Source organism: Trematomus bernacchii, unplaced genomic scaffold, assembly GCF_902827165.1.
Source record: "Trematomus bernacchii unplaced genomic scaffold, fTreBer1.1, whole genome shotgun sequence".
Lineage (NCBI taxonomy): Eukaryota > Metazoa > Chordata > Actinopteri > Perciformes > Nototheniidae > Trematomus > Trematomus bernacchii.
The window spans coordinates 1286563-1304201 of NW_022987313.1; the positions used below are offsets into that span (position 1 = coordinate 1286563).

Here is a 17639-nt window from a genome sequence, read left to right on the forward strand (position 1 = left end):
TCACCCAGTTGCATAGCATTGTTCAATATAGTTACCCGGGTTGCATATCATTGTTCAATATAGTTACCCGGGTGCATAGCATTGTTCAATACAGTTACCCGGGTGCATATAGCATTGTTGACTATAGTCACCCGGTTGCATAGCATTGTTCAATATAGTTACCCGGTTGCATAGCATTGTTCAATATAGTTACCCGGGTGCATATAGCATTGTTGACTATAGTCACCCGGTTGCATAGCATTGTTCAATATAGTTACCCGGGTGCATATCATTGTTCAATATAGTTACCCGGTTGCATAGCATTGTTCAATATAGTCACCCGGGTGCATATCATTGTTGACTATAGTCACCCGGTTGCATAGCATTGTTCAATATAGTAACCCGGTTGCATAGCATTGTTCAATATAGTTACCCGGTTGCATAGCATTGTTCAATATAGTTACCCGGGTGCATATAGCATTGTTGACTATAGTCACCCGGTTGCATAGCATTGTTCAATATAGTTACCCGGTTGCATAGCATTATTCAATATAGTTACCCGGTTGCATAGCATTGTTCAATATAGTTACCCGGGTGCATATAGCATTGTTGACTATAGTCACCCGGTTGCATAGCATTGTTCAATATAGTTACCCGAGTGCATATCATTGTTCAATACAGTTACCCGGTTGCATAGCATTGTTCAATATAGTCACCCGGGTGCATATCATTGTTAACTATAGTCACCCGGTTTCATAGCATTGTTCAATATTGTTACCCGGTTGCATAGTATTGTTCAATATAGTTACCCGGTTGCATAGCATTGTTCAATATAGTTACCCGGGTGCATATAGCATTGTTGACTATAGTCACCCGGTTGCATAGCATTGTTCAATATAGTAACCCGGTTGCATAGCATTGTTCAATATAGTTACCCGGTTGCATAGCATTGTTCAATATAGTTACCCGGGTGCATATAGCATTGTTGACTATAGTCACCCGGTTGCATAGCATTGTTCAATATAGTTACCCGGTTTGCATAGCATTGTTCAATATAGTTACCCGGTTGCATAGCATTGTTCAATATAGTTACCCGGGTGCATATAGCATTGTTGACTATAGTCACCCGGTTGCATAGCATTGTTCAATATAGTTACCCGGGTGCATATCATTGTTCAATATAGTTACCCGGTTGCATAGCATTGTTCAATATAGTCACCCGGGTGCATATCATTGTTAACTATAGTCACCCGGTTTCATAGCATTGTTCAATATTGTTACCCGGTTGCATAGCATTGTTCAATATAGTTACCCGGTTGCATAGCATTGTTCAATATAGTTACCCGGGTGCATATCATTGTTCAATATAGTTACCCGGTTGCATAGCATTGTTCAATATAGTCACCCGGGTGCATATCATTGTTAACTATAGTCACCCGGTTTCATAGCATTGTTCAATATTGTTACCCGGTTGCATAGCATTGTTCAATATAGTTACCCGGTTGCATAGCATTGTTCAATATAGTTACCCGGGTGCATATAGCATTGTTGACTATAGTCACCCGGTTGCATAGCATTGTTCAATATAGTTACCCGGGTGCATAGCATTGTTCAATATAGTTACCCGGTTGCATAGCATTGTTCAATATAGTTACCCGGGTGCATATAGCATTGTTGACTATAGTCACCCAGTTGCATAGCATTGTTCAATATAGTTACCCGGGTGCATATCATTGTTCAATATAGTTACCCGGGTGCATAGCATTGTTCAATACAGTTACCCGGGTGCATATAGCATTGTTGACTATAGTCACCCAGTTGCATAGCATTGTTCAATATAGTTACCCGGTTGCATAGCATTGTTCAATATAGTTACCCGGGTGCATATAGCATTGTTGACTATAGTCACCCGGTTGCATAGCATTGTTCAATATAGTTACCCGGGTGCATATCATTGTTCAATATAGTTACCCGGTTGCATAGCATTGTTCAATATAGTCACCCGGGTGCATATCATTGTTGACTATAGTCACCCGGTTGCATAGCATTGTTCAATATAGTAACCCGGTTGCATAGCATTGTTCAATATAGTTACCCGGTTGCATAGCATTGTTCAATATAGTTACCCGGGTGCATATAGCATTGTTGACAATAGTCACCCGGTTGCATAGCATTGTTCAATATAGTTACCCTGTTGCATAGCATTATTCAATATAGTTACCCGGTTGCATAGCATTGTTCAATATAGTTACCCGGGTGCATATAGCATTGTTGACTATAGTCACCCAGTTGCATAGCATTGTTCAATATAGTTACCCGGGTGCATATCATTGTTCAATATAGTTACCCGGGTGCATAGCATTGTTCAATACAGTTACCCGGGTGCATATAGCATTGTTGACTATAGTCACCCGGTTTGCATAGCATTGTTCAATATAGTTACCCGGTTGCATAGCATTGTTCAATATAGTTACCCGGGTGCATATAGCATTGTTGACTATAGTCACCCGGTTGCATAGCATTGTTCAATATAGTTACCCGGGTGCATATCATTGTTCAATATAGTTACCCGGTTGCATAGCATTGTTCAATATAGTCACCCGGGTGCATATCATTGTTGACTATAGTCACCCGGTTGCATAGCATTGTTCAATATAGTAACCCGGTTGCATAGCATTGTTCAATATAGTTATCCGGTTGCATAGCATTGTTCAATATAGTTACCCGGGTGCATATAGCATTGTTGACTATAGTCACCCGGTTGCATAGCATTGTTCAATATAGTTACCCGGTTGCATAGCATTATTCAATATAGTTACCCGGTTGCATAGCATTGTTCAATATAGTTACCCGGGTGCATATAGCATTGTTGACTATAGTCACCCGGTTGCATAGCATTGTTCAATATAGTTACCCGAGTGCATATCATTGTTCAATACAGTTACCCGGTTGCATAGCATTGTTCAATATAGTCACCCGGGTGCATATCATTGTTAACTATAGTCACCCGGTTTCATAGCATTGTTCAATATTGTTACCCGGTTGCATAGTATTGTTCAATATAGTTACCCGGTTGCATAGCATTGTTCAATATAGTTACCCGGGTGCATATAGCATTGTTGACTATAGTCACCCGGTTGCATAGCATTGTTCAATATAGTAACCCGGTTGCATAGCATTGTTCAATATAGTTACCCGGTTGCATAGCATTGTTCAATATAGTTACCCGGGTGCATATAGCATTGTTGACTATAGTCACCCGGTTGCATAGCATTGTTCAATATAGTTACCCGGTTGCATAGCATTGTTCAATATAGTTACCCGGTTGCATAGCATTGTTCAATATAGTTACCCGGGTGCATATAGCATTGTTGACTATAGTCACCCGGTTGCATAGCATTGTTCAATATAGTTACCCGGGTGCATATCATTGTTCAATATAGTTACCCGGTTGCATAGCATTGTTCAATATAGTCACCCGGGTGCATATCATTGTTAACTATAGTCACCCGGTTTCATAGCATTGTTCAATATTGTTACCCGGTTGCATAGCATTGTTCAATATAGTTACCCGGTTGCATAGCATTGTTCAATATAGTTACCCGGGTGCATATCATTGTTCAATATAGTTACCCGGTTGCATAGCATTGTTCAATATAGTCACCCGGGTGCATATCATTGTTAACTATAGTCACCCGGTTTCATAGCATTGTTCAATATTGTTACCCGGTTGCATAGCATTGTTCAATATAGTTACCCGGTTGCATAGCATTGTTCAATATAGTTACCCGGGTGCATATAGCATTGTTGACTATAGTCACCCGGTTGCATAGCATTGTTCAATATAGTTACCCGGGTGCATAGCATTGTTCAATATAGTTACCCGGTTGCATAGCATTGTTCAATATAGTTACCCGGGTGCATATAGCATTGTTGACTATAGTCACCTGGGTGCAAATAGCATAAATAAAGTAAACATGTCCCAGTAGAGACACAAAATACAAATATGAACCTGTAAATGAGCATAATATGTCCTGTTTGCCTGTGAGGAAAACGTGACCACAACATCACAAGCGGCTAAAGCTAAGCTGAACAATCCCAGGAAATCATTGAGATTTTGTGTGGAAATACCCGCTGGGCAGAGGTGTTTCCTGTTTACTATTTCTGAGTAATATCTGCACCTCTTTAAGGCAGAGGAAGGATGTGCCTTTGCTGCAAATTACTATCAGCATGTCGTTTTTCCCTGAAAGTTGGACTGTGTTTATGTATCGGGTGTGTGCAGGAAGACGGTCGTAAAAATATGATCATTAAAACCGGGAAATTATGAGGCTGACATTTAACTGGATGCTGTATAATGGAATACTCCATTGCTTTTCTGCTGTTCTATCAAAAATACAATATAAATGATAAATATGTGGTAAGAGTACAAAAGCCTAAGTATGGTGGCCCTGAAGGTCAAAATGCAACAACAATAAAAATAACTTCAGATCTCACCCAGTTTAGATAAAGATACACAAACATGATAACTTCAAATAAAACTAAACTGAATTCAATGCAAAACATTTTTATTTGTTTCAAAACATAAAGTCCTGTAGAGAAAGTCACTAAACTAGAAAAGCTATGTGGAACTAAATAACTGCATAGAATTAAAAGAAAATGAAACCGTAGTTCCCGGTCTAGGATCACCTGGAAAATGTTTTTTTACTGACAGTTTTAGATACTAAGTCAAACATGGACACTGTTTTTGTGTTCAGTAACCAGGACCACTGCCAAAGTGTCTCATCAGCCTTGATAATACGTTTTTGGAGATTCATTTTGATAAGGACAGCGCATTGGGGCCCTTAAAGTTCAAGAATTTAATCAATTAGAAAGATTAGATAGTGGGGCAATGCTAAAAAAGAAACAACGCGTGGACATTTTATTTTAGAAAACATTCATGTGTTTAAATACTCTTTAGATCCCTAAATCGATCAATAAATCTGACAAAAGGCAAAACTATTTGGTTTCTAAGGCTGTCGCAGGACTTCAAAAAGTTGGTCCAATCATTTTATTTGGCCTACAAAATATTAATATAAAAAATAATATAGCCAATAAAATCATTGGTCTTGTGTATTTGAGGGTGCAGGTAAGAGTTTTCAGCAGTTTAAGGAATTTATTTTAGATGTGAAGAGTCAAATGGAACAAAAAGATTCATGCCTGTTTCTCTATAAATCTAAAATATGACCCCTCACATTTATCTTGTGTCCCATTGAAGGGTCCCGCCCCCAGAACAATTTCTCATAAAGTCAAATGTTTGTACATTGATGTTAGTCTCCATCTCGTGATGATAGAATGAACACACAACCAACATATTTTCCTTTTATTTTTATTTAATTATTTTTTCTATTTTTTCTACAGCAAAAATACCTACAAAAAGCGTCCGGTACCATTACACAAATCAACAGAAATCGTACTTTTTAATAAATCCTTCTATTAGATTTGTATTTTATTTATTAAACATTGTTTGATTGTCCCTGTAACCCAAACTATAAGCTCCTAAACAAAAACATCACCACGAGAATACAGTACATAAGATTGTAGTGCAGCAATTCAACTCACATTGAAGCTGAAAATAAGATACAGGAATAAAGAGGGAATAAAATAAAACAAAACAATATTGTACAACTCACACAAAAATAGTTAAGTGGAATGCATTATTAAATATTTAGCAGGCAGAAATAAGAGTAACCAACATCTGTACCCTGATTGTAAAAGCATTAAAAAAGAAAATAGTAGCAAAAACGTTTAAGAACAAATTTGACAGTTCAAGTGTAAATCAGAATGGTTTGAGTAGCTAAAAAAAATACATTTTTAACAATAACGTTTTATACTGTATGGTTGATTCTAGTTTCTGTTAAATATAAATATGTTCATATAAATACATAATTTAATATTTAATAAATAATAATAAAATATGAACATGATAACGGAGAGGCAGCATATAAAGTATGAAACACAATTTAACTGTTCCACATAAATATTCGAAATATCTTAAATCGTAAACAATAATAACAATCTATAAACCCTTCAGTTTTAAAGCAGCTATAAGAAGGTTCATTTTGTAGTGATTTAGGTGCCCCCTGTGGACAGAAGCGGTAGTGTTTTCACCCATGAGCACCTCCCTCGCGTGATTTTTATTCTGGCAAGCCGATGCATTTTCTTTTTTATAATGATGTCAAATAACGTCTTGCAATGTATTTCGTGAACAAACAAACATTTGAATCGTGCTTGCGCTCTACAACTGTCCCTATATTTATTTTATGGATCGTTGGTCAATTCTTCCCTTCTTGTCCTTCCTCATTCGGCCTCATCATCAGCCATAATTGCATCACAAAATCACTAAAACTCTCACCTAACTTTCTTACAACTCACTGCCAAAGGTGACATGTTTCAAGAAGGGTGTCCAGGAAGGTTTCTGAACACTCAGCTCTGTCATCTTTGCTTGTTTCGGTCGATCCTCTTGTAGATAAAACACAAGAACCAGGAAACAGATCCTGCTCTGGGTTGATAGTTGGGGAGGTCCTTCAGGATGTCCTCCAGCTCCATAATCTTCCGTTTAGAAAGGCCTTTCCATCGCAGCAGGGCGGGCAGGATCTCCATGAACTCGCTGTGAATTAAAATCTTTTTTTAGCATCAAATATATATTTTTTAAATACCAAAGTACTCCTGGATGGCCCATTTCAGAATAAATTCAAAAGCCACATTATTGGACAGCATTAAGAAAGATAGGTGTAAAAACATTTGAAAGATTTACCTCCACGTGTGATATTCGTCATGCATTCTAGCCACTGTGAGCTTCACAGCATCGAAGCTTTCACACTCGTCCAGTTCTCTGACACTGAGCAGCATGAGGTGCCACTGTTCCACACCAGGAGCCTAAAACAAAACATCACAGGTCAGGCTCTACGCGGTAACCAGAGCAGATGTGATCCTGCTGCTGGTGAATGAACTTCATTATGACAGAAAAGAGCACATACCATCATTGAAAAGGTTTCCTGGAGCATTTCAGCATCTTGATAGACTGTTCGGCCAACATCAGGACCCCAGCACCTCAACAGTTTTTTCTTACTTCTCTGGATAAAATGCTTGAGGTAAAGGTAGGTGACGAGCTTGTAGGCCTCGTGCACCACTCTCTGAGAAACACAAAGAAGAACAAAAGCATTAAGATACACATATGAGGAAACAAAAGCCTGCATAACTTCATGTTCTTTATGATTCATTCATAGATCAACGACAATAGGTTTTACACATTTTCCTCAGCAAATATCTCTATTTAAATCCAAAGTGAAGACTTATGCCAAAGTCTTAATTGGTATTATATCAAGGGTTGTGCATTATACACAAGTACTTTAACTAAATGCAGAAAAGAGAAATGGGAAAAAATGAGCTAAATATTGATATTTCACATAATGGACGTAGCACCTTTAAATTAGGCAGAAATTAAAAACAAACACTCTTAAGGAAATAGGAAGCTTTTGTCATTGTCAATGCAAATTCAACAATAAAGATTTGAATGGGGGGATTCAAGACGTACCATTTGGACGCCCTGGAAGCCCTGCAGCTCTGAGAAAAGATGCTTCAAGTCCTGGATCAAGGGGAGAAAGTCCTTGTTCTCCGATTTGAAGTATTTCTTAAGGTACCTCTGTGATTTAACAAAAACATAAACATTAGTTCGATATAATGCATAAATCATAATCCACTTTTAAACATGTAAGAAAACATTATATTAGTGATTAAGTTGAATAGCTACCTCTGTCATGTCAGCTGTGATTTCCTTCAGGACTTTCAAAGTAAAAGTCTCCATGTTGTCAAGTACAGCCAGGGTTTCTTTGAGAAGGGATGTTTTGATCTCCTTTGTCTGGATGTACTGCCTGAGAGGAAAAATCAGAGGAAAAATAAGTTAACTTCCTGGAAATAGTGACATCACTATGTAACACTCACGCTTCTATTGGATAGCACTTCAACACATTGTACGTGATATCTCTAAGCGGTTGACCAATAAATAAAAAGTTGACCAGCTAACCAATCAGAGCAGACTGGGCTCTGGTTTCAGACAGAGGGTGAAAAGAGGTGCTGCAGCACAGGCAGTATGAGAAAAATAAAGAGTTTTCTGAACATTAAATAGAATAGATAGATAGATAGAATTGGGAGGGATGAAACCCTCTTTAATGGTCACACATGCAGAGCACACAGCACACACAGTGAAATGTGTTCTCTGCATTTAACCCATCCTAGTACCTGGAGTCTAGTACTAGGAGCAGTGGGCAGCTATTGTACAGCACCCGGGAGCAATGGGAGTGAGGGGGGAAGGGGGGTGTCCGGTGCCTTGCTCAAGGGCACCACGGCAGGGCAGGAGGTGAACTGGGACCTCTCCAAGTAGCAGTCCACACTCCATATTTTAGGTCTGGTCGGGGACTTGAACCGGCGCCCCTAAAGCTCCCAGTCCAAGCCCCTACTGACTGAGCCACTGCCGGACCACATGGGGATATGTCAAAAAATTATGAAACCTAAAAATGAGCAGAATAGGTCCCCTCTTACTTGATTTCTTTGCAGTTCTTCAAAGTCTTGAAGAAATCTTTGATTTCTGGTTGGTCCACTTTTGCTTTTTTTTCAAGAATCTCAGTCTGCTCATTGGTGTACCTACAAAGCAAATAAAAAGCAATTGTTATTATTCATGCTTTAGGTACTGGTGTTAATATGTGTAAATAAATCAGTAAATTATTCTCACTGTGTCAGAAAATTCAGCAGCTCTTGGAAACAGACATCCTGCACGCGGCCAGACAGTTTTTGGCTGATTTGTCGCCCCGCCTCGATCATGGCATCAATGCACTGAAAGAGAAACAACAACAACGACATTTTTCAACAGATACATTGGAAATCAATTTTTTTTTTAAATAATGCAATTCACTATTTAATTATCACATTTTATAGTTACAACTAGATAGATATTTCAAATAATGTACTGAAAAAGAGAGTATATAGGAAGATATACTTTATTAATAGACACATATATGCACACTAGTCTTTTCTATAACTCTCATAGTAACCATAGACTTTGTACCTGGATAGTGTCCACATACAGGTCATCTTTGACAGTTTCTTTGTCTCTCTCATTCTGCAGGATTTTCTCCAGGAACACTTTGACCTCGTTCTGTGCAACAATAGGATGACAAAATACACATCAGAAGTTTTCAGCAGTGTGGTTGTAGTGACACTGAGTAACTGAGAAATGAATGCATAATTCATACATTTGCTGTCATGATTCTGGTTTTGTTTACGGTTTTATTTTTGAAATATATTTCCTCCTGTCTTGTCTTGATTTACTTCCTGTCTATGTATTTTCCCGCCTGTTTGATTGTCAGCTTCTATTCACCTGCTACCCTTTGTGTTTTTGCATGCCCCCTCCCCCCAGCTGTGTGTTGTCTCAGTGATTAGTCCTATGGGTATATAAGCATCTTCCCCTGTGATCTCTGGTGGTTCGCTCTCTTTAGCCGCGTTCACACCAAGTACTTTGCTGTACTTAGTGCCGGCACTTAGTGCCCCGGCACTTATTACCCCAGGGCACTTAATACAGATCGCGTTCACACCGGAATAAGTTCCCTGAGGGAAGATTACGCAAATGAGCCGCTGACGTCACTTCGTCTTCTTCTGCTTTGGGTTTACTGGCAGGCCGCAAACCACTTCACGGTGTATACTGCCACCCGAAGTCCCCGGCCGGAAGTCCCCGGAGTTGGGGACTGGCTTCAGTAGAAGCTGCTGGGACTCCCAGCAGCTTCTACTGAAGCCTTCCGAGTAAATCGCCAGAACGCCAACACCTCCTCATCTCCACCGCTCCCATGCTTTATTTTGTGTTGCCATAAGTTAGTCTCTCTGCGTTTGTGCGCTAGGCGAATGCTAATGCTAATAATGCTAATGCAAGGATAATAAAATGGCGGCTCTACAAAACATTTCAGAGTTTTACGGGGCGTGGTTTGCAATTCGCCCAGCCAATCAGAACTGGGGCACTTTTTTCCCCCAGGAAAGTACCATCTCTCAGCAGGCACTAAAAATGGGGGTAAAAGTTCCCAGCACTCAGTACTCTTTTTGGTGTGAACGTGACATAAGGGGTACTAACGGAACTAAACGCGAAAAGTACGGGGAAAAGTACTCCGGTGTGAACGCGGCTTTGTTCCCGTCTTCCTTCTATCAGTCCTGCCTGATTTCCCTGTGTTATCCTTGTTCCTCGTGCCTCTCTGGTATCTACTCGTTCAGTTTTTCTTTGTTTTTTATAGTTTTGTTTTACCTTGCCTAGGCCCCCTGTTTTTGTGTTAAACTGTTTGTGTTATCAGCTTCCTTTATTTAAAAGCTCACGTTTTGTTCATACCTACCTCAATCTTTTTAACTGCATTTGGGAGCAAACTATAGCCAAACATGGACATTTACATAATTCAGTATTCTTACCTCCACATTTTCAAGCAGTTTGTCCTTGGCTTTTCCCACCCACTCGGTGAACAGCAGGAGGTCTACCTTTTTAATGGGATCCACTTCTTGAAGTTCAGGATGACAGAGCATCTCCGGGCTGGGAAAGTAAAACAATAACATCAGTTATTAATTAATCTATGATTCAGAAAATATTTTTAGGGTATAAGAAAAGAAATACGAGAACAATTCTTAAAATCTGCAAAGTGTCTCTATGACCTTGCATTTCATTAAGGGTCATTAAGGGTATGGTTGCTTGTGTGATGCATTTGGATCAAAACAGACATCATTCATAGCATGTGGTCAATGTCATGAACACGTGGATCAGTGTCTATGGGTTTAAGCATCAAATGTACTTGGTTAGGTAAAAAAGAAAGTAAAGGCCCGGTACGCCTTCAAGTTGAGGTATTCATAATGTTTCAGGGTAATTAACAAGAAGAAAATCACAATTGTACCAGATAAAATATTCTGTGATTTAAGTCAAACATTTCGGAAAGATTGTTTTTTAGTCAAGGGTCTCTTCAATTTGCAAGGATGGGTCCATCTCATTGCCACAAAACAAATAGATATCCAAAGGCTTAAAATGTAGAGAAAGATACCTCAGATACGTATGTAGGACCCATTTCATCAACTCAAAGGAGTTCTTGGAGGGTCGGACGATCTGCAGCAGATCATCGAGGCGAGTAAACGTCTCACGATGGTAGCAATCAATCAGACTTCCCATCAGCCCCATACGTGTCAAAGGGGGGCCGAGCCTCACAAACTCGGTAATAACCATCTTCCGCACGTTCTCCAGGTACTGATGGAGGTTCTGGTCCACATCTGGAGATAGCTCTTGGAAGTGTTGGTCCACAGATCTTTGTACGAGGCAGAGATGCTGCTGCTCTGCATTGAGCTGACGGTGTGTTGAGCAACAAGATCCATCCTCAAGTGGCACATGAAGAAGTTCAGCGAATTTCTCAAGTGTGATCTGTTCCTCACTCTGCAGGCGTTGTTCTTTGTGGATGTTCAAGGTATTCTGAACCAAAGGGTTTTCATACCTGGTACATGGTGCCTGTTTAAATCCTGTGAAAAAAAGAGTGAAATGTAGGTCAAAATGTAGGTGTAAATGAGAGATGTTGTTTTTTTTGCACAAAAACCTATAACAAACTCCAGGAAAGGGGAAACCCCAAAAGGTATAATAGGGCCCCTTTATTGTTTATTGTAAAGCACATTGAGCTGCTATTTTCTGTTATACATATATTCTACTGCAGACACTGCCCTTAAATTGAAATTGTAAATCTTTCTCTGATTGTCCATATCCATAATCAGGTCAACAATTCACCTCAAGTTATTTTGTTTATAATACCTGCAAAATAGTCTGAGATAGCTACTCAGCATTTTGCTGCACTTATTAAAACTTAATAAAACATCCAAGCAGAATAACAGGTTAGCTATATCTAAATATAGATATAGAAGTATCCATGTGTGAGTTAGACGTCAACCTGCTGCAACAACTCTCTGTGGGACTCTCCTCAAGCGTAACTAATGTCACATATTTGTCTAGGTTTACAGGGGGATTCCAGCCAGCCTGATATTTACACCAATGGCAGCAGCAGTTTGATAAACTCTGATTTAAACCCTGATATTACAGTCTTCCATGAAACTGCTCCAACACTTTGATTTGCCTCCACTTACAGTATACACTGCTGTTAACCGTTTTTACTGTTTGTATATCCTTTAAAAAAAATCTAAACACACTTAAATATAGATTTATTTGTTTATTTACTTAATTACTGTAGGGAAAAAGCCAATTTGAGTTACTGTACTTGAATGTTTCCATTTTGTGCTACTTTATACTTGAGTGCATTTTGACTCCAACATTTTTTTACAATAATTATTTTGTTCCGCTTTAGTTACTTTAAACATTCAGATTTGATTGTTATGTATGTTAAATTAAGTTACCCAGCTGTTTAAAAGGAAAAAGAGCTCCACCTTTAAGTGAAGACCCCTATTTATATGGCAATAATAAGTACTTTTAACACTTTAAGTATTTGTTGCTTGTACTTAAGATTAAGCATGCAACACTTTTTTAACTTAAGTACTTATTTTACACTGTTGGAGGAGCCTGTGACCTAAGATTTTCATCGTCATAACCAGTGGCGTCGCCTGGCCTGGGCATCCGGGGCTTTAGCCCCGAATGTTTTTTCTGTAGCCCCGGACAATTCTCCCTCAATAATATAATACATTAACCGTGCTTTACGTGAACCTCATCATGACAAGAGAGGACGGCAGCACTGTAATTTCCCGTGTTCAGTGAATGCAACAGAGGCATGACACCAGACCAATCAGAGAGTTGCATGGAAATAAACGTGTGCTTGTGTCATTCAAGCTCGGCTCTGTGTGTGTGTGGCAATAGCGCATTTAATTTAATAGTGTGATAGAGAGAGAGAGGGGGAGAGAGGGAGGGAGGGACCGGTGCCAGCATGGACCGTGTTGTTAGCATCTGGTTAGCTAGCTGCACTAACGGACATAAGGAGCTGTTTGTTCCACAAGAAGCTGGAGGCGATCCTCTCCTCTCAGACTGAGAGACTCAGGTGAGCTAAAGGACTCTCTGAGTGTTTAGATAGTTAACTTTAGTCTAAGTTATCTCAGTGGGTCTCAAACGGTTTGGTCACAAATTATTCAAAAGATTATTTCCGCGGCACACCTTCATATGATCATTATAGTTATTAAAAAAATAAAGGAAAAAACAGTTATGAAATACTATATGGCAGTAAGGCAAGGCAAGGCAAGGCAAGTTTATTTATATAGCACCTTTCAACACAAGGCAATTCAAAGTGCTTTACAAAAATGGAAGACATTAAGAAAATGGCATTTAAAATCAGTCATTAAAAATAAAAGATAATAAAATAAACATTAAAAGAAAAAATACATGGATAAAAGTTACAGTGCAGTTTAAGATATGAATAGTTCAATTAAAAGCAGCGGCAAAAAGAAAAGTCTTCAGCCTGGATTTAAAAGTAGTAAGAGTTGCAGCGGACCTGCAGGTTTCTGGGAGTTTGTTCCAGATGTTTGGAGCATAATAACTGAACGCTGCTTCTCCATGTTTAGTTCTGACTCTGGGGACAGAAAGCTGACCAGTCCCTGAAGACCTGAGAGTTCTGGATGGTTCATAATTTAGCAGTAGGTCAGACATGTAATTTGGGCCTAAACCATTCAAAGCTTTATAAACCAGCAACAATATTTTGAAATCTATTCTTTGACACACAGGAAGCCAGTGTAAGGACTTCAGAACAGGAGTGATGTGATCCACTTTCTTAGTGTTAGTGAGGACTCAAGCAGCGGCGTTCTGAATTAGCTGCAGCTTTCTAATAGATTTTTTTGTGAGACCTGTAAAGACACCATTACAGTAGTCCAGTCTACTGAAGATAAAAGCATGGACAAGTTTTTCCAAATCCTGCTGTGACATTAGTCTTTTAATCCTGGATATATTCTTTAGGTGATAGTAGGCTGATTTAGTAACTGTTTTAATGTGACTGTTGAAACTCAGGTCAGAGTCCATGACTACACCTAGATTTCTGGCTTTATCTGTTGTTTTGAACATTGCAGACTGAAGCTCAGCGCTAACTTTTATACGTTCTGCCTTGGCTCCAAAAACCATTACCTCAGTTTTATCTTTGTTTAATTGGAGAAAGTTCTGACACATCCAGTCATTGATTTGTTCAATGCACTTACTCAGTGTTTGAATTGGAGCATAGTCTCCTGGTGAAATTGTTACGTACATTTGTGTGTCATCCGCATAGCTATGGTAACTTATTTTGTTGTTTTTCATTATCTGAGCCAGTGGTAGCATGTAGATGTTAAAGAGAAGAGGCCCCAAGATGGAGCCTTGAGGTACCCCACATGTCATATTTGTCAACTCAGATGTGTATTTACCTATAGAAACAACGTTTTTTCTGTCCTTTAAGTAGGACTCAAACCAATTTAGAACTGTTTCCGAAAGTCCCACCCAGTTTTCTAGTCGGTCTAGTAATATGTTGTGGTCAACAGTGTCAAACGCAGCACTGAGATCTAATAATACTAACACTGAAGTTCTGCCACTGTCAAGTGGATGTCATTGAAGACCTTTACAAGAGCAGTCTCAGTGCTGTGGTTTGGACGAAATCCTGACTGGAACACATCCAAACAGTTATTTAAATGCAAGAAGTTACTCAACTGTTGAAATACAACTTTTTCAATGATTTTACCTAGAAATGGCAGGTTTGATATTGGCCTGTAATTGTTCATTACTGAAGCATCTAGATTATTCTTTTTTAAGAGCGGTTTAATGACTGCAGTTTTCAGTGCCTGTGGAAAAATACCTGAGTGAAGAGATGTGTTTACTATATCAAGTAGATCTGAGGCCATGCAATGAAAAACATCTTTGAAAAATCCTGTTGGAATAATATCAAGGCAGCAGGAGGAGGATTTCAGAAGTTGAATAATGTCCTCTAAGTTTTTATCATTAATCTGATGGAATTGTGTCATGGTGTTTGAATTGATATTAGGTGGACACAGAGACAACACATTTGCTGTACCTGATGCAGAGGCACTGACTGCTTGTCTAATTTTCTGAATTTTGTCAGTGAAGAAGGAGGCAAAATCATTGCATGCCCTGGTGGATAGAAATTCAGATGCTACTGACACTGGGGGGTTAGTTAGTCTGTCGACGGTAGCAAACAAGGCACGTGCGTTGTTTTTGTTTTTGGTAATGATGTCAGAGAAGAAAGACTGTCGTGCGTTTTTCAATTCCAAATTATAAAGGTCAAGTCTCTCTTTATAGATTTCAAAGTGAACCTGGAGATTTGTTTTTCGCCACCTACGTTCAGCTTTTCGACACTCTCTTTTTTCTGTTCTCACGGTCATGGCCTTTCTCCATGGAGATATTTTCTTGCCAGTCACTTCCTTTACCTTAGTTGGAGCAATGGTATCTATAACATTTTTAATTTTTGAATTAAAATGATCTACTAGCTCATTTACTGAGATGTTAGCAGGGGCAAGTGTGGATGAAAAATTATGAGTAAACATTTCCCTAGTATTTTCAGTTAAATATCGCTTTGTGGTTACCTCTTTCTGAACATTTTTGTGAACAGAAATAGAGCTCTCAAAGAAAACACAGGAATGATCAGATAGTGCAACATCAGTCACCACAACTTTTGTGTTTAAGAACAAGAATAGAGTTTAAAAGGGGAGTGATTAGTAAAATATCCATAAAGAAAAAGTACATCTGTTTACAGTTCTGCTTCATATGGGTGTTGAGAGAGGTATCCATAGATCTCTTCATTTTGCTCTCAAAGTGCACCAGATTGATGCATTTAACTTCAATATTTAAAAAAAAATCTTCCCGGGGGAGCATCCCCCCGGACCCCCCCTAGAGGAGGTGAGCCCCCCACTCATAAAAAATACCACTTTACCCCTGCCTATATGCCATGAGCTGATTATCGAGCCTTCATTGTAACAGTCGCGGGTGTACTGTGTGTGTGCGTGTGGGGAGTGTTGCAGTAAAAAATGCCACTGTAGTGCCGCCGCCACTGTGGGCTAAGCCCCGAATGTTTTCAGGTCCAGGCGACGCCCCTGGTCATAACTACACTGTAGCTTTGTTCGTATGACCAATAAAAGCCTTGAACCTTGAACCTTTTGTCATTGAGTTCAAAGTCACAGTTTTCTTTCTTTTTTTGTGGCATTTCTATTTTCTGTACTTTCTTTGTCATCTGTCGTTTGATGACACAACTTAGCACTTCATAACTCCGTTTTCAGTTGTCACACATAAGAAAATATTACTTAAAATAATACTAAATCAACATGGCCTTTTTTTCAAGCTGTAGCAAAACAAATATACTACCAAGACAGACAATAGTAGAAGATGTTATTTATAGTCTATAGTTTACATATAAAAAGAAGATCACTTGTGCAAACTCATGATCCAAAAAGAGTCTTACCATCTTGTATGTCGTTGTTATCCTCTATTAAAGGCTGCGTGCTTTCTCTCTGTTTTTTCTTCACAACGAATGCCTTGAATTTATTCATCTCCAGTTTCAATGAGTTTGCACAGGTTGTGCCTCCGCGCTGTGACATTGAAGTGAATCACGTTCCTCCTCAGGGCCGAGCCTTTTTCTCAGTCTGCAGCTGACTGTATTTTTTATAGAGGAGAGAAAGGAGTTGGGTTTTCCCTCACCTCATCCTCCAGCACTTTCACTTTCACTTTCCCCTTAACTGTAACTGCTTCCAGGGGTGAACGTTAGAAATGAGATATTAATACTAATACTACAGCTACTACGACTGTTTATTAACACTAATAATAATAATAATAATAATAATAATAAAGGACATCTTTTTTATTTTTTATTTGAAGGGCTGGTTTTATTATTATTATTATTATTATTATTATTATTATTATTATTATTATTATTATTATTATTATTATTATTATTAGTGTTAATATAAATATATTGTTGTATTATTTCTATAAGTTGTAGTGGTTTTATTATATATACATTATTATTATTATTATTATTATTATTATTATTAGTTAACTATTAATACTTTATAATTATTGTATTATTATTTAGTTATCATTTATGTATAAAAGTGCATAAATATTATAATAATAATAATAATAATAATAATGATAATGATAATAATAATAATAATAATAATAATAATAATAATAATAATAAATAAATAATAATAAAAACACTCCTACAAAAAAATCCATAATTATTTTAATCATTATCGTTAATAATAATAATAATAATAATAGACATCTTTTTTATTTGTAGGGCTGGTTTTATTAGGGTCTGAGACCATAGGTCGGCGAAGACCCTATTGAAATCGGTCGCGCAGCGACCGATAAACCTGCGAAAAACACATAAAAACAGGGAAAACGACCGGCAAAACACAGAAAAGGTTCGGAAATAGTAACGGCAGATAGTCCGCGCGAGCCCAGTCACGTGGGCTTAGCCCACGTGAGTGCAACTCGCATAATTAATATCGTTACGATCAATTTAGTCGCTCGCGAAGCGAGCGATAACCATGCAAAACCCACTAAAAACAGGGAAAAAGACGGGTAAAAGCCCATTAAAAGTGGCCTAAATCATGACAGTAGGTAGCCCACGCGAACCTAGTCACATGGGCGCTTCGCG

General features: G+C 38.5%; 1 protein-coding gene across 1 annotated transcript; it reads right to left on the reverse strand.

Moving 5' to 3' along the window:
• Positions 1 to 5828: 5828 nt before the first annotated feature.
• On the reverse strand, positions 5829 to 16622 carry LOC117476670 (exocyst complex component 3-like). Its single transcript, XM_034123393.1, has 11 exons — positions 16437 to 16622; positions 11076 to 11541; positions 10459 to 10576; positions 9080 to 9169; positions 8747 to 8847; positions 8557 to 8658; positions 7769 to 7889; positions 7553 to 7660; positions 6996 to 7151; positions 6773 to 6894; positions 5829 to 6625 (listed from the first exon to the last, which is right to left on the reverse strand). Exons 1-11 carry the CDS (start codon positions 16570 to 16572, stop codon positions 6451 to 6453), a joined length of 1695 nt encoding a protein of 564 aa, XP_033979284.1. The 5' UTR covers positions 16573 to 16622; the 3' UTR covers positions 5829 to 6450.
• Positions 16623 to 17639: the final 1017 nt, after the last annotated feature.